The 23,898-nt window shown below is 42.0% G+C and overlaps 1 protein-coding gene across 3 annotated transcripts in view; it reads right to left on the bottom strand.

The window, feature by feature from the left end:
* Nucleotides 1-9,833: 9,833 nt before the first annotated feature.
* prodhb (proline dehydrogenase (oxidase) 1b) overlaps nucleotides 9,834-23,898 on the bottom strand; it is a 73,539-nt gene continuing 59,474 nt past the window's right edge. For all 3 annotated transcript variants that reach the window (XM_061906118.1, XM_061906116.1, XM_061906115.1), the window contains one exon: nucleotides 9,834-12,558. In XM_061906118.1, coding sequence (XP_061762102.1) covers nucleotides 12,368-12,558 — 191 coding nt within the window. In that variant the 3' untranslated portion in view covers nucleotides 9,834-12,367. The remainder of the gene's footprint in view (nucleotides 12,559-23,898) is intronic.

The raw sequence follows: 23,898 nt of genomic DNA on the forward strand, positions 1-23,898 counted from the left end.
CCATAACACAAAGCCCAACGGCTGACGTTAAGATTCTAATGTACAATCTGTGCTCCCCACCATACCAAAATATGTCAACCCGTGCCCAAGGGCCTATTTTGGAGCCATCTATCAGTGTGGTGCACCAGGTAGGGTCAATGTCACCCAGTTTGTTGAGGGACGAAGAGGGTCCTGTGAATTGAAAACACGTGTAATTCAGCTTTTGGGCCACAAAGGGAAGAAGTCGGGTGGAATTGTCAACAGGAGGGTACACACCAGCCAACAAATCGCACCCTCGCGGCATGGGTTCAGAAAACAAGGAGATAAGGCAGTTTGAGCCATTTGTGTCAGTCAACTTAAAAGGAGTGGGGTAAGTGTGGGGAAAGGGACGTCCAGCAGAACAAGCAACACAGTCATCCATATTTTGGCTCTTAGCCATGCTAGTCATCCACCTCAGCCACAGGTTGCCTGCACCCGCTCCTAGGGTCAAAGCTACTAGGTCTTCAGTGGTGATGTCATTAGTATACACAGATGCGAGAGCCTTTGAAACGTCACCGAGGTGGAGTGACACTTTAGGTGCTACAGAGGGGGCAGAGGTAGTTAACGCCCTCTCAAGGACATTCATTTTAATAATCCCTTTAGAATCTGTACCAGTCTGGCCAAACAAACGGACTGGGCCAAATAGGCATGACACCCACGTTGGCAATTGTAAGGGCGAGGGGTTTCTGGGAACGATCAAAATTAATCTGGAAGGTCATCACTTCCCGAATAGTTTTGATGTAATAATAGGGGCCAGTGGGATTCCAATGCCCTGTGTAGTGGGTTACCTGCTTCCACCAGGGCCACCACCCCCTAGAGAATGTATTCTGCTTCCAACACCAATAACTCAGGGTTGCGTCGTAACAAAGATAGAGGTTACTACCACGGTAATAGCTATTATGTCCCTTGCAATTAATCACACTGCACAGGTCAAAAAAGTAAGTCTTGCTGTCCCCCTTGATCCAGTGTATTTCAAGTCCGCCATATGTTCTAAGACACTTGTCAGTCACTGTCGTCGGGAAGGAAGGACTGAGGCACAAGGACATCAGAACAAGCCCAAGTACCAGTCTGTCAGGGAATACTGCTGGGTGTAACATCCTGCCTTCCGTGTATCAAAATCAGGGTAATTTAGGTAACGAAACGGGGATCAACATCAAACTTTTCACTTATTGTAACGACACCAATAGTTATGTTGAAAACAAGTAAGAGAAGTTGTATAACATCGAGTACATAGTTTGGTCACAAGTAAGGAGATATATCTCGGCGTCTTCTTCTGGCCTCGAGTGGGGCAGGTGATGTGGCGATGTCGGCAGTGGCATCTGCTGGAGATCAGCCAGTCGAAGGGCGTGAGACGTCCGTTCCACGACCTTGAAGAGACCGGTCCACTTGTGCTTGATGATCTTGACCCACTCTCAGCAGGCGGAAGGGAATTTGGAGTGGCAGGCCGTCATCCTCAAATCTGCCCAGAGGAACTGGCACATAATTCTGCATTTTGTAAACATACCATTTTGGTCTCACGCTGATTTAATTTGGTCTGTGCAGAGATTTTAGCCAATTTGTTTTGATTCGTGTTCATTCTCTCAACCTTACCTTGGGACTGAAGATGGTACACCGAACCCAACCTGTGTTCTAGTCCGAGAGCCTTTTCGACCAAGGCTAAGTGAGTATTTTTAAAATGGGTGCTGTTATCTGACCTAATCTTTTTGGGGAAACAATGTCGGGGTATTAGGTAATTCACAAGCCATTTAATTACTGTTTTTGCATCCTCTTTTGAGGTTGGGGTTGCTTCCGGCCAACCACTGTAATTGTAAACACAAGTCAGCAAGTACCTTTTCCCTTGTACCTGATTGATCATATCAATGAAATCACAAACTTTACACGGATGTTACCTCACCTCCTCCATATTCCAAATTAATCTACTAAACCACTATCGATGTGAAAAAACGTTATTTTGAAATTCAATTTAGTTATAACTTTTTACCTGCTGAAAAAAAATGTTAAAACTATTCCACCCCCCCTTACAGCAAACACTACCTCGCCCTGACAACAGTGATGCCTACATCAAATCATGGCCCCTTCTACCTTCCTGTTGTGACAACGAAGGTAATAATTGATAAATGGGTTGTACTTGTATAGCGCTTTTCTACCTTCAAGGTACTCAAAGCACTTTGACACTACCTGCAAATTTACCCATTCACACCCACATTCACACACTGATGGAGGGAGCTGCCATGCAAGGCGCTAGCCAGCACCAATCAGGAGCAAGGTTGAAGTGTCTTGCTCAAGGACACAACGGACGTGAGAAGGTTGGCACTAGGTGGGGATTGAACCAGGGAACCTCGGGTTGCGCGCGGCCACTCTACTACCACTGTGCCACGCCGTCCAAGAGAGTAACCATTTGGAAACTTAACCCCCCTGCTAACCTAAACAATCTAATTTCCATTCTCTCCTAATCAGAGCCAACATCGAAACCTGTCAATAACATCATCAGGATGGGTCTGTTGAATGTCAGGTCTCTGAATAACAAATCATTTTTAGTCAATGATTTTATTACCACTTCTAAACTTGACTTTATGTTTTTACCTGAAAAATGTTAAAACTATGGAATATTTCAAAGTCGGATGATTGTCAATATTGTTGTAAGGAGTCTGAATCCAGTCTCAACTCCTCTCCCTTCTGTTTCTGAAAAAGGGACTGTTTGTAGTACCATCACTTTCAGAAACATCTAAGAAAAAGTTTAACTGATAGTCAAGTAAATTATTCAACATGGTGAAAGCGACAAAATATGCTTATATTTATATTGACACAAATGCTAGAAAAACACTAACCTGATGCTTTTGCAATAGTAATTTGACATTTTACCACTTCTGGTGGCCACATTAATTCGTTAAGTCAAGCTCATGTTGTAGAAAGTTGAATGATGCGGACACGTTTGTTACCGAATGCTTTCTATCAGACTTCTGTCTTGGCGACTTTGTGCATGTAATAACCAACTATAATTATTTGATATGCTTAAATGTAATGTGTAGTTTTAGCTCAGCTGTTGTTTAGCTGCTAGCTCCTTGTAGCCTACAACCGGGGTGTCTAAAATGCAGCCCATAGCTATGTGTTTAACAGACAACTGAAACAATTGAAAATGTGGTATTTGTGTGTCGGTTCAATCATCGGCAGCTACGCCCTGTTTCATCATTGGATTTAAGTCTTTGGTTTTCATAAGTGGGACAGAGAGCAAGGGAACAATGTGGGACAGCATTTGTGTCCAACTTATACCATGCTAGTTGTTGCAAAGATATGTCAATATGAGCAGCCACACCTTGAGTTCCAACATATATATATATATATAAAGGAGTCAAAGGCCTCCTGGTATGAGTCGTCTAACTGGTTATCATAACATATGGCGGGTCGGATGGTGGTGCACACGGGAACAGCTCAGTCAGCCAGGGTTTTCACTGATAGAACAGTTGGAGCAAGAGTTGGGGTACTCAGGAGGTGTCAGCCATTTCTGGTGCTCCAGGCTGTGGTATGAGCTCATACTAATGGAGGAGCCTTGGCAGTGGTGTTGCAGCTTGGTGGTTGTACAGTCAGGTAACACCAGGAAGGTCCCTTCTGTCCGATATTGAAAGTCAGGGTACAGTTTGTAAAGCAGGTCATTACCAAGCAGGCACAGTGTTTGCAGGTCGACCACGAAGGGGTGCTTTAGTGTGTGTCCAGCAATTTGAACCAGAAGTGGTTTGGTGACAGGTAATATTCTTGTGACCTCAGCGAAGCCTTCGACCTTCAAAAGGGAATCACACAGTTTCTTTGGTACCTCTGCATTCAGAGATGAGTGGGTGACACCAGTGTCAATCACAAACTGATAACATTGTCCGTTGACACCTATGTCCAGCATGGGGCCTGTCTGTATTTCCTGCTGGGGCTTCTGCTGTGGGCGCCCTCTGCCACGCTTTCGTGTTTGTCTGGCGGCTCGACGGGACCTTTCCCCTTCGGAAATGCTCTGACATTCTCGAGCCCAATGACCAGACTGGTAACAGATGAAACAGTCTCCACCCCGGACTGGCCTTGAAGCACCGCGTTGTCCACCTCGAGTCCATCTGTCTGGTCTCATGTCTGTTGAGGATTCTTTTCTCCGCCTGCTGGAACTCAAAAGTAAGGTCACCCACTGCTGAATATACTTTAGCTGAGTTTTGACCTTTCGGTTCTTTTGACATTTTTGCTTCAGTGATTTGTAAATTAAGGAGGTGTTTCCTTGTTACTCTGTCACAGCCTTGTCGTTGTCCTCTTGCTTAGTCCAATTCTGCATATCACGTTTTAAATCACAGCATTAATTGTCCCATTAAATGTTCATTAATACCCCTATTTCAACAATCATACGCACTACCTAATGTATATTTAAGTAACTTTTCAAATCAACTTAAGATTATCTATGAATCCTTTGAACTGCACAAGCCTTGGATGATCTATAAGTTACTGAAACTATCATTTGTGTCCATCAGTTAGTTAGTTGTGCACTCTGACTTCCTGCCGTGTGTGATATTCTACAAAATAAAAGCGTGCATTTATTTCAATTATTCTTTGTGGTTTGCTCTCTGTCTGTTAACTTACGCTCTCATAGCCCAGTATGTCCTCTGATTAGAATGTGTTTGACGCTTGGGGACGATTTGTTTTGACTGGGGCGGAGAGTGTGGCAACTTTCTGTCTGTACTTTTTTTCTGCCCTCTTCAGACGTCCTTGTTATTTAGACAACTCTTATCTCAAATGTCTCACCCAGAAGCACAGCTGTATCATATCAAACCTGAATAATAACAAACAACATTTATCATTCACTCTGACCTACACTAAATGGCCCCGTGGCAGTAAAGTCACTCGGCTTCCCTCCTTCGGCTGCTGCCCCCGCGACCCGATCTCCGATAAGTGGAGGAAGATAACTAAATGGATGGATCATTCACTCATATGATTTCTGAACAAGGTATTATAAGAACAACTATAAAATACAAATGTTTTTCAGTTTTAGGAGTTAACAACCAACCAAACAAACAAACAAACTTGCAGCGAACCACCACCAACAGCATAAGCTACCACACGAATGCCATTTACGAATACCTTAATTTGTCACTTTCTCCCCCCTTTCTTCAACTTGCTTTTTCATTTACAAACCACATCCTGTATCCATGTCTTCCTTACACTTCACACAATGTTTCTATTTCTATTCTGTTTTTTAAACTCTACTTGTTAATTTCATTGTCGACAACAGTACATTCAATTGATCATTAAACAGTAACGATTCATCACATTTTCCCAGCCACCATCACGTTCCTATCTGTCACACTCCTTGGCCATTGTGTCTATTTTGTTTCAGTATCTATCCTCCCCGACGACCTGTTTCGAACCCTTTACCCCGAGTCAATCATCCCAGATGTCGAGGTTTGAACCCTTTATGTTATCCCGGACAACGGGTTTTGAACCGTTTACTCAGTCACTTGTCCCCGACAAAGGGGCTTGAATTCGTTTGCTCTTTTGGGGGAGACCACATCCCAAACAGGGCGAGCTACACCCAACTATTTGCTTACTTGTCAGTAAAGCAGCCCGTCACGGTAGTGTGAAGGCTTCCCAACGCGTTACTCCCCTGGCGACGTCCAACAACCCAGGGTGAGCCTCACCCGACTATTAGTTCACTTTTCGATAATACAGTCCGTCACTATAGTCCGAACACAATGACGTGAGTTGATCAATATTTATCACTATTATGTAATGGCGGACAAGGCAAAAATGCAACCAATCCATCAAAATCAGCACTCTGTCTCTGGGGTACAAAACAGTGTTTGACTTACAGACTTCAGGACAGACTCCTAATGCAGATTTTAGAAAAAGGCTCTGCTTACCTTGATTTATGTGTTGGCCAAGTGAGTCTGTCCGGAAAATTGTAAGAGAAGTCCAATTCTCAGCGTGTCATCCCGGACGAAGGCCCCCAATTGTTGCGTTTGGACCAGTTTTTCCTCCCAGGGTATTTAAGCGACTGGTCACTCCCAAGTTCTTTCGATAACACATAAGCTGGTTTTAAATGAATGCGAGACAGAGTAGCTTATCTTGATATTTTATTACAAAAGCTTTGGAAGACCAAATCTATGCACGACACATTCCAATCACATCGCCCTAGATGATCTTACATCCAAACGGGAAGAGACTACTTCTTGAATCTGCAAACAGCCTCCACCCTCCCCAGATGGGGCATACAGGTTCCTTGTTCAACTAAAGTTCATCTATTTAGGGAGTACTCCAACTTCCTACATTCCAAAGCTTCAAGGTTAACACACACAGTTTACTTGCGGACAAACAGAAATAGAACAAATGGAAAAAACATTAGCTGTTTTAAATATGACTAGAGAAAGAAATAACTCTAAAATATGGATATATGTAGATATCTATTTCCGTCAGTTACTACAGTTGGTCGCTACATCTGTAAGTGCAAAATAAAACTCTACTACGCAAAGCCGAAGCCAATTATCAACAACACCCAGAAACGCAGTTGACTTTTCTGGAACCAAGCTCATCGAAGATGGACCGAGGCAAAGTGGAAAAGTGTTCTGTGGTCTGAGGAGTCCACATTTCAAATTGTTTTGGAAACTGTAGACCTTGTGTCCTCCGGACCAAAAAGGAAAATAACCATTTGGCTTGTTATAGAGGCAAAGTTCAAAAGCCAGCATCTGTGATGGTATGGGGGTGTATTAGGGCCCAAGGCATGGGTTACTTACACATCTGTGAAGGCATCAGTATTTTACATACAGGTTGTGGAGCAACATATGTTGTCATCCAAACAACGTTATCATGGACGCCCTTGCTTTTTTCAGCAAGACAATGCCAAGCCACGTGTTACAACAGCATGGCTTCATAGTAAAAGAGTGTGTGTACTAGACCGGCCTGCCTGTAGTCCAGACCTGTCTCCCATTGAAAATGTGTGGCAAATTATGAAGCCTAAAATACCACAACGGAGACCCCCGGACTGTTGAACAACTTTTTTTCAATGTGTTGCTGCCATTAAACTCTTGATTATTTGCACAAAAAAATATATCTCAGAAGATGCTTTATTAGCTTTTGCTTTGAACGTTTTTCAGTCCATAAAGCTATGAGTATGCAGGTTCTGGTAGCAGAGTCTGTCTCCCGTTTTGAAATGATTATATACAATTATATAAGAATACAACATTATTAGCACTGTTTATAGCATCTACTTTGCTAATGTATCGTGACACTTTTAAAGGCCTACTGAAATTAGATGTTCTTATTTAAACAGGGATAGCAGGTCCATTCTATGTGTCATACTTGATCATTTCACGATATTGCCATATTTTTGCTGAAAGGATTTAGTAGAGAACATCCACGATAAAGTTTGCAACTTTCGGTGCTAAGACAAAAGCCCTGCCTCTACCGGAAGTCGCAGACGATGACATCACGTTTGATGGCTCCTCACATATTCACATTGTTTTTAATGGGAGCCTCCAACAAAAAGTGCTATTTGGATCGAGAAAACGACAATTTCCCCATTAATTTGAGCGAGGATGAAAGATTTGTGTTTGAGGATATTGATAGCGACGGACTAGAAAAAAAACACAAAAAAAACGCGATTGCATTGGGACAGATTCCGATGTTTTTAGACTCATTTACTAGGTTAATTCTGGGAAATCCCTTATCTTTCTATTGTGTTGCTAGTGTTTTAGTGAGTTTAATAGTACCTGATAGTCTCCACGGTTGTCTTGACACCAATGTCTCAGGGGAGTCGACGGCAGCTATGGACGGCACAAGCTCAGCTTTTCTCCTGTAAGAACTGACTTTTTAACCATAATTTTCTCACCGAAACCTGCTGGTTGACATGTGGTCAGGATCCATGGGAAAGTTTCACCTCCAGGAATTTCAAACAAGGAATCACCGTGTATTTGTGTGGCTAAAGGCTAAAGCTTCCCAACTCCATCTTTCTACTGTGACTTCTCCAATATTAATTGAACAAATTGCAAAAGATTCAGCAACACAGATGTCCAAAAAACTTTAGAATTATGCCGTTAATAGAATAGAGTTTTATTGTCATTATTGCAATGAACAGGTTCAAAGAACAACGAAATTGGAGTTAAAGCAGACAACATTTAGCTGTGTGTGTGTGCAGCGCTAATACCTAAAAACCCGTGACGTCTTGCGTACACGTCATCATTACAAGACTTTTCAAAGACGAAACTCCCGGGAACTTTAAAATTGGAATTTCGTAAACTAAAAAGGCCGTATTGGCATGTGTTGCAATGTTAATATTTCATCATTGATATATAAACTATCAGACTGCGTGATGGGTAGTAGTGGCTTTCAGTAGGCCTTTAAACCAAGTTATCTAGCAATAGTTATATAGCGCCATGCAGACAAAAAAAAGATGGTTTAAATATAACAAAAAACGCTAACATCCATTCATCCATTTCCTACCGCTTGTCCCTTTTGGGGTCGCGGGGGTGCTGGGGCCTATCTCAGCTGCATTCGGGCGGACGGCAGGGTAAACCCTGGACAAGGCACCATCTCATCACAGGGCCAACACAAATAGACAGACAACATTCACACTCACATTCACACACTAGGGCCAATTTAGTGTGGCCAATCCACCTATCCCCAGGTGCATGTCTTTGGAGGTGGGAGGAGCCTATCCCAAGGTGCATGTTTTGGAGGTGAGAGGAGCCTATCCCAAGGTGCATGTTTTGGAGGTGGGAGGAGCCTATCCCCAGGTGCATGTCTTTGGAGGTGGGCAATGTGTGCTAAACCCTAACTCTGTTCCTACATGACTTGCTAATAATATCATCAATCAGGTTGCTACATGCCAACGTATCGTGACAAATTTTACTGTTACTGGACTTGCTGCTTCATTATATCCACCATTGCCATAAATTGTGGACAGTCTCTGTGATTAAATCTAGTTTCATCTCCGGCCGGCCAACCCAGGGCGTCCTCATCTTTGTCTCCAATATCGTCGCCTCCGTGACCCCCGCCTGGCCTGCCTCACAAGCGCCATCAAACAAGCAGCTCCTTCAGTGGCAAATTCATGGACGCCCCTTGCGCCAACAGCAGCGATACCCAGGACTTGGGCGTAGGACTCATTGGCTGCTGAGGTTCTGGTGCCACGCGCGACCACCTCCTCGACGGACACAGTTCCATGGTCGCCCAGTGGAATCGGGGACAAATGGCCTGGAGGCACACCTCTATGTCCTCCTGTGATTGTGGACTCTTTTTTTTTTTTTTTTCTCACCCTGGGACGTCTGGAATCGGTCCCTGGAATCTGTCATGATCCATTTTGTTTTTTATTTGGTTTGTTGATTGATTTTTTTACCTGGTTGTTGATTTAGTTCTGTTCCAGGATCCTGGTTTGTTTTCTGTGTTGCCATGAGTGCTGATTAAAATCACCTGCCTCTGATTGATGCTCAGGACGCTCACCTGCTCCCGGTCACTAATCAGACAGCTATTTATTCCTACCTCTGGCAACACTCTGTCTGCAGTTTTTGCTTCTTGTTCCTGTTTTGTCTTATTATAAACTTTAGATTTCCGGCACCTTTTTTGTATTTTGTGTTTTATTTACTTTAATAAATCATTCTTCCTATATGCACGCTGCTTCCTGACGTCCGTCTGCATCTTGGGGAAACGACCAGCGCACAAACATGCGACCATGACCTGACACATTACATTGCAATTGTGTTGTATGCATGTTGGAAATAAACTGAAACAAACTAAAACATTGTAATAAAATCAAATTAAAAGCATGAACAGCCATCTAGTGGCACGAGAAGAAAAAAAAGGAGGCATTTACTTGATGTATTTATTAATGCACCTCCACTGCTTTTACAAAGACAATAACGCACCTATGCCTATGTTTTGATAGACACTGTCGGAGAGGTTTGAAGCTGACTGCTCTCAGTAGTCTGCACCACAAAAACAAAACAACAACAACAATGCAGCATCAGTACAGTTCGTGTGTTGGATCTCATTTGGGTGTGAAAGTGTACCTGTGAGTCTTATATTGTGTTGAGGCATCTGCAGGCATTTGTATTTAAAGAAAATTCCCACCCTGAATACAGAGCATTGTTCTAATTATATACACAACATAGTTCTTTTTTCCCCCTAAAGGCACACGTAACAACACCTGGAACAAGATCTTGATTATGGTGTCCCTTATCTTTTTTTAAAGGAATATATGTTTAAAGGTGCCATATGTAATAATGTGGCCAGAAATGTTACTGCAATCACAGTCAAAAATTGTGTAGTCCCCTACCTCCTTCCCTGACTGAGGTTGCCAGATACGCAACCAAATCCAGCTGGATGGACTGGGCTACTCCAAGGAACTTCAAAATTCTACTGCCTCTTACTAGGGGTTGAGGGGCTGGGACCATAATAGATGAATAGACTAACGTATTGCCAATAACAAATCTCTAACCAACACATTTGACACAGAAATTGGGCTATTTTCAGGAAGAAGTATGTCTTTCTTGCATACAATATCACAACAAATGGCATTCATGGTTGTTGTCAGTACTATCAAAAAACAAACACTAAAACCAACTACAACCAACGCTAGCAATGGTTATATTGTTGACAATAAGTAGCCTAATGTACGTCCAAAACTCAAGAGGAGACATTTTACCAAGGTATGCCTATAGGCTACACCAATGAGGAATTATTTGATCATGCTATTTGGCTGTCTCCATACCTTTCACGTAGCCATGATGACAGCTGTGCTAATGTTGAAACTCATTTCCTCATTTGAGAGGGAAATAGGCACTGACACTACCCATAACCACATAGGTTTTATCTGTCGACAATATATTTTACTCTGGCAGTTGGAATACACATCGACATACAGTCTAACGGGCATATTTTCCCCCCGTTAAAGTGTCATGTTAAGCATTACACTAAGACAGGGGTAGGGAACCTATGGCTCTAGAGCCAGATGTGGCTCTTTTGATGACTGCACCTGGCTCTCAGATAAATCTTAGCTGACATTGCTTAACACGATAAGTAATGAATAATTCCGCTGGTAATCACAGTGTCAAAAATAATGTTCAAATTATAAAACATTCTCATTCATTTTAATCCATCCATTCGGTTTCTACTGCACCTGTTCAAGAAGTCGCATTAATGGTATGAAGTATTATATTGATTGTTGGTTAGCTTCAGAATAACAATGTTATTAAAAAGAAAGAGCGACGTATTGTACTAAAAATGTTGGTCTTACTTAAAAATGCACACATTTAGTTGTATTCAGTCTTAAAAAAACCAATATATGGCTCTCACGGAAATACTTTTGAAAATATTTGGCTTGTATGGCTCTCTCAGCCAAAAATGTTCCCGACCCCTGCACTAGGAGCAAAGCACCATCACACTAAGCATTCATTGCAGGAACATACTAGCTTTGTTAGACAAGATCATAGACTGTATTGGACAATATTGCTTACAGACCAAATGTCCAATTCCATTTATTACAAGTAATAAGAAAACGTAAATTCCTGACTTACCTATCAAAGAGGAAATTAGCAAGTTTGGCTTCAAATGAAAAAATCTTCTCCGCCTACAATAGTTTCCATCTTTCAAAGGCATCCCCGATACAAATCCTGGTTTTGTACCTGGCTTTTTCATGAATAAGTTGAGAATGATAACTTTTAGAAGTACTACGGTCTGACATGTTTAGTAACTTTACCAGTGGCAGTAGCCAGACCAAGATGGCAGTGCGTAACTGGCAACCTGTATGTGACATACTAACAGACTTTCTAATTGGTCAAACAGTGGAGGGTGGGGCATTGAATTGAAAACAAAAACAATATTTCTGGGCTGTAAATCTATTTTTGAAATGAGCATACTGTTGTCAGTTATGGAGGTATTGGCATGATTTATTAATGCCTTTTGACATATCAGGGCCATTTAATGATGACTTGACATGGAATTGTTACATATGGCTCCTTTTAATATTTAAACATTACAGATGATTCCTCCACTGGCATTTAAATGACGCCTTTAAGTTGTGTCCTCGCCCGTGATGAATGGCGGGGATGAAAAGCAACGCCCGCATAGGACTTGTTGACATTTTCACAATTCCTTTTAGAGCACTAAAGATGCTGGCGAGATTGATGCCGGAGCTCTGCAGACAAAGGGAGGTGCGGAATAAAGATGTATAGGGGGATAGCGCATCGACAAGTGATCGGTGCCGGTGGCTTTGCAGGGAGAGACAGAAAGGAATGAAATGCAGACAGAGATAAAACATAAAGACGGGTGGGAGACAGCCAAGAAGATGAGGAGGGGAGGGGGATGGAAAAAAAACCTTGACGTTATCTCCTCCTGTGTGCTTTCAGTAGAGCGGCCTATAGAGAAGCTCCCCGGAGGCGAGTCTGCGTTTCAGCTCCTTCCACAACAGATCTCTCTCCTTCTGGGCGCCCTTCATGAAGCCTCGGTTTTCCTGGGCTCTCCGAGTCAAGTAGGGCATCACTTCGCTCACCGGGCCGTAGGGAACGTACTTGTAGACCGGGAAGCCTGCTTGGCCTGGCATTACATACAACGTGGAAACATCTTCTTAGCTAGACACAGGGCTGAACGCTCAGTGAAAAAAATTGTAGAAGAGACCATATTTTGTAGCACAGAAAAAAATGTAGTAGCAATATTAAATATCTTAAATATCACATATCATTAACAACCCAGGCAGGGAAACATGGCACCGATGGATTTTACGTGAATCGGTGTCCCATGGGAATCGGTCGGTGCCAAAACAGTCCCAATTCTGTACCCATCCCTACCAGTGAGTAGGGGTGCAAAGATTCGTCAACAATAAAATTTGTCGCAGACAAAAAAATCAAGGTGTTCACTAGTAGCACCGGTGCTACCAGTGAAAGAAGCTTTTTCACTAGTTGCACCGATGCTACTACTTAAAAAAAGTGTAGAACAGACCATATTTTGTAGCACAAAAAAAAGTATTAGCAATATTAAATGTCTTAAATATCACAATTTCATTCGCAACCCAAGTAAGGAAACATGGCACCGATGGAGTTTACGTGAATCGGTGTCCTTTAGGATTTGGTTGGTGCCTAATGATCCGTCGACATTACAATTGTTCGCAGACAAAAACAATTGGTCTACATCATGGGTGTCAAACTCTGGCGCGTGGGCCAAATTCGGCCCGCCGTGTAATTTCATTTGGCCCTTGAGGCAATATCAAATTAACATTAGAACTGGCCCGCCGGTACTATACAGCGGAGGTGCCGCTGTAACACCGCATTCACCGCATAATTGCCAGACTCCCCAATTTCAGTGCTACTCCCGAAAATTTCCTGGGGCAACCATTCTCCCGATTTCCACCCAGACAACAATATTGAGGGTGTGCCTTAGAGTTACTGCCTTTAGCGTCCTCTACAATCTGTCGTCACGTCCACTTTCCCTCCATACAAACACAGTTTTGCCCCAGCCACAAAATATATGCAGCTTTTACACACACACAAGTGAATGCAAGGCATTTTTGGTCAACAGCCAGACAGGTCACACTGAGTGTTGCCGTATAAACAACTTTAAAACTGTTACAAATATGAACCCACACCAAACATGAATGACAAACACATTTCGGAAGAACATCCGCACCGTAACACAACAGAACAAATAGCCAGAAAACCTTGCAGCAATAACTTCCGGGACGCTACAATATAGACCCCCACTACCAATGAACGCCCCTTCTCCCAACCCCGCCCACCTGATCCCCGACATTAATGAACTAGCATCCAAGAAAAGACGGACGGTATCTAGCTTGGGCACATCAGATAAGATCAGTGTGTTGCAAACTGAGCAGTAAAAAGGTCTGAATGGAACATATCATACAATAACACTTCCTGGTGGAAGCGGTGGGATAAAGAGATCACCCACGGAGCAGAACGGGAGGGGGAGTTCCCCGGGGATAATTCTGTCATCGCCTCCGCACTTGAAGAGCCGAGCTAACTGATAGCAGCGGTTTGATAGCAGTTTTCTAAACTGGACTTTCAATCGAAGCAGAAGGTAATAAAGAAAGTTCCCCATCGAGACAGAGAGACTTTTAAAACTGAAAAAAGATAAGGAAGACTTCTATAAAGAAGTTATCGATGCTTATGATCAGAAGGAGCTGCGCATGGACTTCATTTATAAGTAAAGGTAAAACCAAAATAAAGTTTTTTTTATTAAATGTGCTTTTCATGATGGTATCCTTATATCACACTCAAATTGTTACTGCATATCTTTGGTAAAAGTGGAAGAGGTTTTAAAATAATTAGCGCATGCTTACTTTTACCGCATGCCTTTGGTAAGTGCAGGAGTGAGAAGAGGTTTTGATACAATTAGTGACCCGGTGGCAATTCAAGGAAATACGGTAAATTTTATTTAATATACCATTGATGTTTTTTCAATTGTTTTTTGAAAGTTGATTTAGCACTATTAAGTTGCTTGTTCCATATTCAGTGTTAAAGCAAATCAGTGTAGCAAACTGAGCAATAATTAAGGTTTTATTCATGCACTTTCTCTTGTTACTTCAAGGCTTGAATGTTTGATTCATTCATTATTGTTATTTTATTTTCAAATTTATTATTAGACTGTGGTAAAAGTTTATTTTGATATTTGCCTTAGAAAGCTGCAAATAGAAAAGAGGCATTCAATTTTTATTTAAGTTTTATTTGATATCCCATTGATATATTTTATTTATTATTATTATTATTTGAAACTTAATTTTGCATGTCACTATAAAGTTATATAAGCCTTTCTTGTTCAACATTCAATGCAAAACGTGTTTGGGTCCCTATTAAAAGGTTAATTTGTTCAACATTGGCCCGCGGCTTTGTTCAGTTTTAAATTTTGGCCCACTCTGTATTTGAATTTGACGCCCCTGGTCTACATGGTCGTGACATCATCGTCTTCTTGCGTCAGCATTTCGGGTAAAAACATGACAAGTGTGTGAATATTTCTTCCTATTCTTGGGATTTGGACGGTGCCAAAAAAGTCCTGGTTAAGTACCCATCCCTACCATTGAGTAGGGGTGCAACAATTCGTCTACAATAAAATTTGTCGCAGACAAAAAAATCTTGAAAAAATAAATTGTAGAACACACCATATTTTGTAGCACAGAAAAAAAATAGTAGCAATATTAAATGTCTTAAATATCACAATTTTATTAACAACCCAGGCAAGGAAACATGGCAGTGATGGATTGTATGTGAATCGGTGTCCTGTGGGATTCAGTTGATACCAAAAGAGTCCCGGTTCAGTACCCATTCTTACCAGTGAGTAGGGGTGCAACGATTTGTCGACAATAAAATTTGGCGTAGACCAAAAAATGTATCTAGTTCACTAGTAGCACCAGTGCTGCTAGTGAAGAAGCATTTGCACTAGGAGCATTGGTGCTAATTGTCAAAAAATTGTAGACCAGAACATATTTTGTAGCACAAAAAAATTTGTAGCAATATTAAATGTCTTAAATATCATGATTTCATTCGCAACCCAAGTAAGGAAACATGGAACCGATGGATTTTACGTGAATGTGTCCTGTGGGATTCGGTCGGTGCAAAAAGAGTCCCGGTTCAGTACCCATCCCTACCACTGACTAGGGGTGCAACAATTTGTCGACAATAAAATTTGTCGCAGACAAAAAAATCGTGAAAAAGAAAAATTGTAGACCAGAACATATTTTGTAGCACAAAAAAATTTGGAGCAATATTAAATGTCTTAAATATCACAATTTCATTAACAACCCAGACGAGGAAACATGGCACTGATGGATTTTATGTGAATCGGTGTCCCTTGGGAGTCGGTTGGTACCAAAAAAGTTCCGGTTCAGTATCCGTCCCTACCAGTGAGTAGTGGTGCAATGATTTGTCAACAATAAGATTTGTGGCAGACCAAAAAACTCCTCTAGTTTACTCGTAGCACCGGTGCTACTAGTGAATAAGCTTTTTCACTAGTAAAACTGGTTCTACACACGAAAAAATTGTAAAACAGAACATATTTTGTAGCACAGAAAAAAATCAGTAGCAAAATGTCTTAAAAATCACAATTTCATTAGCGACCCAAGTAAAGAAATATGGCACCGATGGATTTTACGTGAATCTGTGTCCTGTAGGATTCAGACGGTGCCAGAAGAGTCCCGGTTCAGTACCCATCCCTACCAATGAGTAGGAGTGTAACGATTTGTCGACAATAATATTTGTTGCAGACAAAAAAATCAGCTTGTTCACTAGTAGCACTGGTGATACTAGTGAATATGTTTTTTTTCACTGGTAGCACTTGTGCTACCAGTGAAAAAAAAAATTGTACAGCAGACTATATTTTGTTCACTGGTAAGGATGGGTACTGAACCGGGAATCTTTTTGCACTGACCGAATCCTACAGTTCACCAATTCACGTAAAATCCATCAGCCCCATGTTTCCTTGCCTGGGTTGTGATATGTGATATTTAACACATTTAATATTACTACTACATTTTTTTTGTGCTACAAAATATGGTCTGTTCTACAATTTTTTGTAACACAGTAGTGTTACTAGCGAACAAGCTAATTTTTTTGTCTGTTACAAATTGTATTGTCGACGAATCGTTACACTCCTACTCACTGGTAGGAACGGGTACTGAACCGGGACACTTTTTCCACTGACCAAACCCCATAGGACACAAATTCACGTAAAATCCATCGGTGCCATGTTTCCTTGCCTGGGTTGTTAATGATATGTGATATTTAAGACATTTAATATTGCTAATACATTTTTTTCGATGGATGGATCAGACGTGAATCGGTGTCCTGTAGGATTCGGTCGGTGCAAAAAGAGTCCCAGTTAAGTCCCCATCCCTAGCAGTGAGTAGGGGTGCAACAATTCGTCAACAATAAAATTTGTCGCAGACAAAAACATCAGCTACTGTAGTTCACTAGTAGCACTGGTGTGCTGCAAAAAAAAAATTGTAGAACAGACCATATTTTGTTCACTGGTTGGCCTGGAGACTGAACCGGGATTCTTTTTGCACCGACCGAAGCCTACAGGACACCGTTCACGTAAAATCCATCGGTGCCATGTTTCCTTGCTTGTAGAACAGAACATACTTTGTAGCACAGAAAAATGTAGTAGCAATATTAAATATTTTAAATATCACAATTTCATTAACAACACAGGCAAGGAAACATGGATTTTATGTGAATCCTTTTCCTGTAGGACTCAATTGGTGCCAAGAGTCCCGGTCCAGTCCCCATCCTTACCAATGAGTAGGGGTGCAATGATTTTTTGATAATACAATTTGTCACAGACAAACAAATCAACTTGTTCACTAGTAACACCAGTGCTACTAGTGAATAAGCTTTTTTTTTAGAACAGATCATATTTTGTAGCACAGAAAAAAAAGTAGTAGCAATATTAAATGTCTTAAACATCACATAGCATTAACAACCCAGGCAAGGAAACATGGCACCTATGGATTTTACGTGACTCGGTGTACTTTAGGCTTCGGTTTGAGCAAAAAGAGTCGTTATTCAGTACCCATCCCTACCAGTCAGTAGGGGTGCAACTGTCACGATACGTGACTCGGATCGTTCATGGTTTTGCCCTTTTTATGTCTTTGTTCATGTTTTGTTTCTGGACTCTGCCGATCCTTGTTTGAGCACTTCCTTGTTTGTGTTAGTCACCATGGCAACGTATTGTGTTCCTCCTCACGGGCTCCTGTCACACACCTGTTTCTAATAATTATTTGTGTATTTAAGTCCACCCGATTCCTTAGTTCGTCCTCGGTCCATTGTTTGCTTTTCGCAACACGTCACGGTTTGTATTTGGTATCATAGATTATTTGTGCTAAATTCCGCCTTAGCTTCACGTGCGTGTGGCACGTCGTTTAATGTTTTCTGTTTCCTGCTACGTTTTAGCATTAGCTTTCCGTGCATTGGCACGTGCTTTGTTTTTCCCCTTTTTGCACCAGTGTTCTTTTGTTTTATTATATTAAAACTTGTTCCTACCTGCAATCCTGCTGACTGGTCGTGTGTGCATCCACGAAGTGGCAACTCTGCGCAGCAAGTGCGCCGCGAAGCGTGACAGCAACGATTCGTTGGCAATACAAGTTGTGGCAGACAAAAACAATTGGTCTACATGGCCGTGATGTCATCACTCGTGTTCTTCCCGAGTCAACATTTTAGGTGAAAAAATGTCAACTGGGTGAATATGTCCTCCTATTTTTTTCCAAAACATGAATTTACCTTGCTCATTTTGTTTCCATGACACCGCATGTGTGAGCCAGGAGCATTAAAAGCGGAGGCAATCTGGAGGATGCGGTCCGAACTCGGTACGATTGTTAGCTTGTACCTTGCTAGCTAGATAAGGAGTGTGAGACAAAGTTGTGTAAAAAAAATAGATTTGATTGATATCCTAGCCAACTTCCGACAGCTATACTTTGTCTGAATCAGTTGAAGTACTTTTAAAAGCAGCATCACGAAGAAAGGCACAATAACTAACTTATACGATCATAAGCTTGAACCTACAATCTATTAAATGGCTAAAATGTTAAGAATTTATCAATGATACAACAAAAACATTGAGTCTATTAGAGAGCTAAAATATGAGTTAATGAATATTCAATAATATATCAGTGTTACTGTTGTCCCGATACCATTATTTTGGTAGCGGTGGATGTTTTGTTTACATTCAGGAGCACTGTCTTTTGTTAGCGGTGACGCCGGTGAGCTATTATATCCTCCTAGGGCAGGGGTCGACAACCCAAAACATTGAAAGAGCCACATTGGACCAAAAATACAAAAAACAAATCTGTCTGGAGACGCAAAAATGTAAAAGCCGTATATAAGCCTTATAATGAAGACAACGCATGATGTAAGTGTCTATATTAGCTATAATAGCCTACTATCAAAATGACTGTCGCAGGCTGTAACAAATCTTTGTGGACAGAAATGTTGAAATTTAATAATTATTCCACACATATTTAAAACATAAGAAACCATTAGTAAATCAGGGGCTAGTCAGAAGTTGAGATAACTCCTGGAAGTTACTGGCTTTTAATGCATATTTTCAAACACATCATCACAAAATGTTTTTTTGTTTTTTTTCAGAAAGTTATTTATATTGTTTTATCATTTGTTGTTATTGCTATTATACTGTCCTTTTTTTTTAACATAAAAATATATTTATTGTTTTGCACTTTTCCTGTTCTTACCTGTAAATGGACAACAGTATAGGCCTAATGAGCTGCATGGTTACAGTATAATAATATATTTATGACCAAATTTGTAAAATTTGTTGTACCCAAAATATCCCAAGCCGAACTCAAAAGTCGATGGCTGAATTAGAGCCACTGAATATGTGGGCATTTTATAATCCGACAAGTCGACTCATTAAGATATTTGATGACGAGTCGACCATTCAATTAGTTGTTAATTGCATCCCTACCAGTGAGTACTACAGTTTACAATATAACAAACTCAAGGCTACTATATTGGGTGTAAAGGTTGCTGAGACGCCCATAACCATAGAACCTGCACCCAATGTTATTAAAAAAAGATTTTGAATCGAGAATGGTTTTGAATTGATAACAAATTCTGAATCAAATCATTACCCCCAAGAATCGAATCGTGGCTAACCCAAAAATTCAAAGTCCTACTAATTTCTGGGGGGAAAAACATTTATAGAAGGTAATAATTATTTTTTTATAATCTACGACAATATCTAATTTGTTAAGAATAATTGTGGAAATGTGTCTACCATCTATTTATTCGTGGATTAAGTGTGTTTAAAATAGCCCTTTCAAACGATGAATATTTGTAATCAGATTCATCACAAAGTTGTGCGATTCAAAGACCATCCGCGATGGATGCTTCCTCCCTCCGGAAAACAGCAAAGTAGCACGTCTGCTTCCATCGACATAAGAACCTTTCAAGAGGAGCGGGCAACTTCCTGAGCCGGCTGGGTGTTTGTGTGATTGACAAACCTCGGGGCCAGAGCCGACTAGGAGACAAGTCGTCAATGCAGAGGTGTCTCAGTGCATGTGTCATTGATATAGGGCCTCCTCACGCAGTCTATGTGGTCTGCATGTAAAGACCCCTCAGTGGTGAACTCAGCTAACCAACTGCTGTTTCCGAACAAGGGTCTCCAAATTACGGCAATTGTGGCCTGCCGGGACCTTCAATTTGGCCCGTGAGACCGCACAAGTACAAGCAATCTGGTCGGGTGATTACATCTTACATTTCTGGCTGTTTGATAGCTACTTATTTGTCAACTCGACTCAGTCCGGTGACCATGGAGCATACTTTCAAATAACTGAACGCAGAACATTCACTCAGATGACCCAATCCAATTAACCTTCCCTAGTCATGGCGCGGGGAAAAATATTCAGCCAGAACAAAAAGTTAAAAAACATGTCACACATTAAACAACCTGCTCACTAAACTTTGTTGAAAGTATTTTTTTAAAAAACAGTCAATCATCTTAAAAAGTTACACCCATTTAAATCCATTGCAAGGCATGATGGGAAAAATGCCAAAAAACCTCTCTCCACACTTAATAAATTGAGCGCGCTCCACCCAAACAAGGCCACCGGCCTTGACAATATCCCCTCCAGATTCCTCATGGACTCTGCCACCACCATTGCCCCAATAATCACTCATATAATAAACCTCTCAATCAAACAAGGCCAAGTACCCAAGGATTTCAAGATAGCAAGAGTAACCCTCCTTTATAAAAAAGGAAGCAAATTAGAACCTGGTAACTACTGACCTGTTTCTATTCTCAGTTCCATTTCGAAAGTAATGGAGAAAATAGTTTATGAACAGGTTGATAGATACCTTGCTACTAATAAACTAATGTACAAATTCCAATCCGGCTTCAGAACTAACCACTCCACTGACACATGCCTTTTCTATCTGACCGACCACATCCAACATGAGGTGGACGCGGGAAAATACTGCGGCATGGTCATGCTGGATATTCAGAAGGCCTTTGACACCGTTAACCACGCTATACTGTTGGATAAGCTCCGAGCAATCGGATTCGACGAAACCTCATCAAGCTGGATGCAATCTTACTTGGAGGGGAGGAAACAGGTGGTAGAGGTGAACGGCACCATGTCCCCTCCCCTCTCAGTAAGCTGTGGAGTCCCTCAGGGGAGTATACTAGGACCTTTACTGTTCCTAATATACGTGAATGACATGCCATCAGCATGCGACTGTGAATTGTTCCTGTTTGCGGATGACTCGGCCCTGCTGGTATCCGGCAAGGACAAGTCAAAGGTGGAACAAATCCTCAGTGCTGAACTCCTCAATATTTGCACCTGGCTCGCTGACAACAAGCTATCCATACACTTAGGTAAAACGGAATCCATCCTATTTGGGTCCCATATCAAACTTAAGAAGGTCAGTGACTTCACTATAAAAGTGGGTGACATTGTTATCACCAGGAAGGATGAGATCACCTACCTAGGTTCCATTCTAGAGGCTAATCTTTCCTGTGATAAAATGGCAACCAAGGTGATCAAAAAGGTCAACCAAAGAACGAGATTCCTCTACAGAATCTCCTCTCTGGTCAACAAAAGCACCTTGAGGATTCTAGCGGGAACTCTCATTCAACCCTTCTTCGATTACGCTTGCACCTCCTGGTACCCCAGCACCTCCAAAACCCTCAAATCTAGACTCCAAACATCCCAGAATAAGCTAATCCGGTTACTTTTAGACCTCCACCCCAGATCACACCTCAATCCAACCCACTTCTCCAAAGTGGGCTGGCTCAGAGTGGAGGACAGAGTAAAACAACTTGCACTGAGCCTAGTCTATAAAATCCGCTACACCTCCTTGATACCGAAGTACATGTCAAATTACTTCCTTAACGTAAATGACCGCCATAACCACAACACCAGGGGAGCTCCACAAACCACGTTAAACCCAGATTTCGATCTAACAAAGGTCTTAACTCATTCTCTTTCTATGCTACATCAATGTGGAATGCACGCCCAATAGGTGTAAAAAAGTAAGCGCATCTCTATATTCCTTCAAAACCGCTCTAAAACAACACCTCCAGGCAACTTCAACACTTTACTAATACCCTCCTCCATTCACATCCCGTCTCCCCGGATTATAAACAACTCAAATGTACTTCTAATGTATATACTTGTTCTTATGCTATCTGAACTCACTATGTTCTCTGCTGGCTTTACATATCCTACTAAGTAAGACCTACACTGTTTCAATGTCCACATTTCTCTGTTGATGCAATTGTTGATGACTGAAGTTCTGATATCAACCAAAGCTCCTCATCCCACCCCCCGGATTGTAAATAATGTAAATAATTCAATGTACATACTATGATGATTAACTTGTGTGATGACTGTATTATGCTGATAGTATATATTTGTATCATGAATTGATTAACGTGGACCCCGACTTAAACAAGTTGAAAAACTTATTCGGGTGTTACCATTCAGTGGTCAATTGTACGGAATATGTACTGTACTGTGCAATCTACTAATAAAAGTATCAATCAATCAATCAATTGTTCATGTGTATATATATATATATATATATATATATATATATATATATATATATATATATATATATATATCCATCCATCCATCCATCTTCTTCCGCTTATCCGAGGTCGGGTCGCGGGGCAACAGCCTAAGCAGGGAAACCCAGACTTCCCTCTCCCCAACCACTTCGTCTAGCTCTTCCCGGGGGATCCCGAGGCTTTCCCAGGCCAGCCGGATGACATAGTCTTCCCAACGTGTCCTGGGTCTTCCCTGTGGCCTCCTACCGGTTGGACGTGCCCTAAACACCTCCCTAGGGAGGCGTTCGGGTGGCATCCTGACCAGATGCCCGAACCACCTCATCTGGCTCCTCTCGATGTGAAGGAGCAGCGGCTTAACTTTGAGTTCCTCCCGGATGGCAGAGCTTCTCACCCTATCTCTAAGGGAGAGCCCCGCCACACGGCGGAGGAAACCCATTTCGGCCGCTTGTACCCGTGATCTTATCTTTTCGGTCATGACCCAAAGCTCATGACCATAGGTGAGGATGGGAACGTAGATCGACCGGTAAATTGAGAGCTTTGCCTTCCGGCTCAGCTCCTTCTTTACCACAACGGATCGGTACAGCGTCCGCATTACTGAAGATGTTGCACCGATCCACCTGTCGATCTCACGATCCACTCTTCCCTCACTCGTGAACAAGACTCCTAGGTACTTGAACTCCTCCACTTGGGGCAGGGTCTCCTCCCCAACCCGAAGATGGCATTCCACCCTTTTCCGGGCGAGAACCATGGACTCGGACTTGGATGTGCTGATTCTCATTCCGGTCGCTTCACACTCGGCTGCGAACCGATCCAGCGAGAGCTGAAGATCCCGGTCAGATGACCACATCATCTGCAAAAAGCAGGGACCTAATCCTGCGGTCACCAAACCGGAACCCTTCAACGCCTTGACTGCGCCTAGAAATTCTGTCCATAAAAGTTATGAACAGAATCGGGGACAAAGGACAGCCTTGGCGGAGTCCAACCCTCACTGGAAATGTGTTCGACTTACTGCCGGCAATGCGGACCAAGCTCTGGCACTGATCGTACAGGGAGCGGATCGCCACAATAAGACAGTCCGATACCCCATACTCTCTGAGCACTCCCCACAGGACTTCCCGAGGGACACTGTCGAATGCCTTCTCCAAGTCCACAAAGCACATGTAGACTGGTTGGGCAAACTCCCATGCACCCTCAAGAACCCTGCCGAGAGTATAGAGCTGGTCCACAGTTCCACGACCAGGACGAAAACCACACTGTTCCTCCTGAATCCGAGGTTCGACTATCCGGCGTAGCCTCCTCTCCAGTACACCTAAATAAACCTTACCGGGAAGGCTGAGGAGTGTG

This window comes from Nerophis ophidion, linkage group LG07 (assembly GCF_033978795.1).
Source record: "Nerophis ophidion isolate RoL-2023_Sa linkage group LG07, RoL_Noph_v1.0, whole genome shotgun sequence".
NCBI lineage: Eukaryota > Metazoa > Chordata > Actinopteri > Syngnathiformes > Syngnathidae > Nerophis > Nerophis ophidion.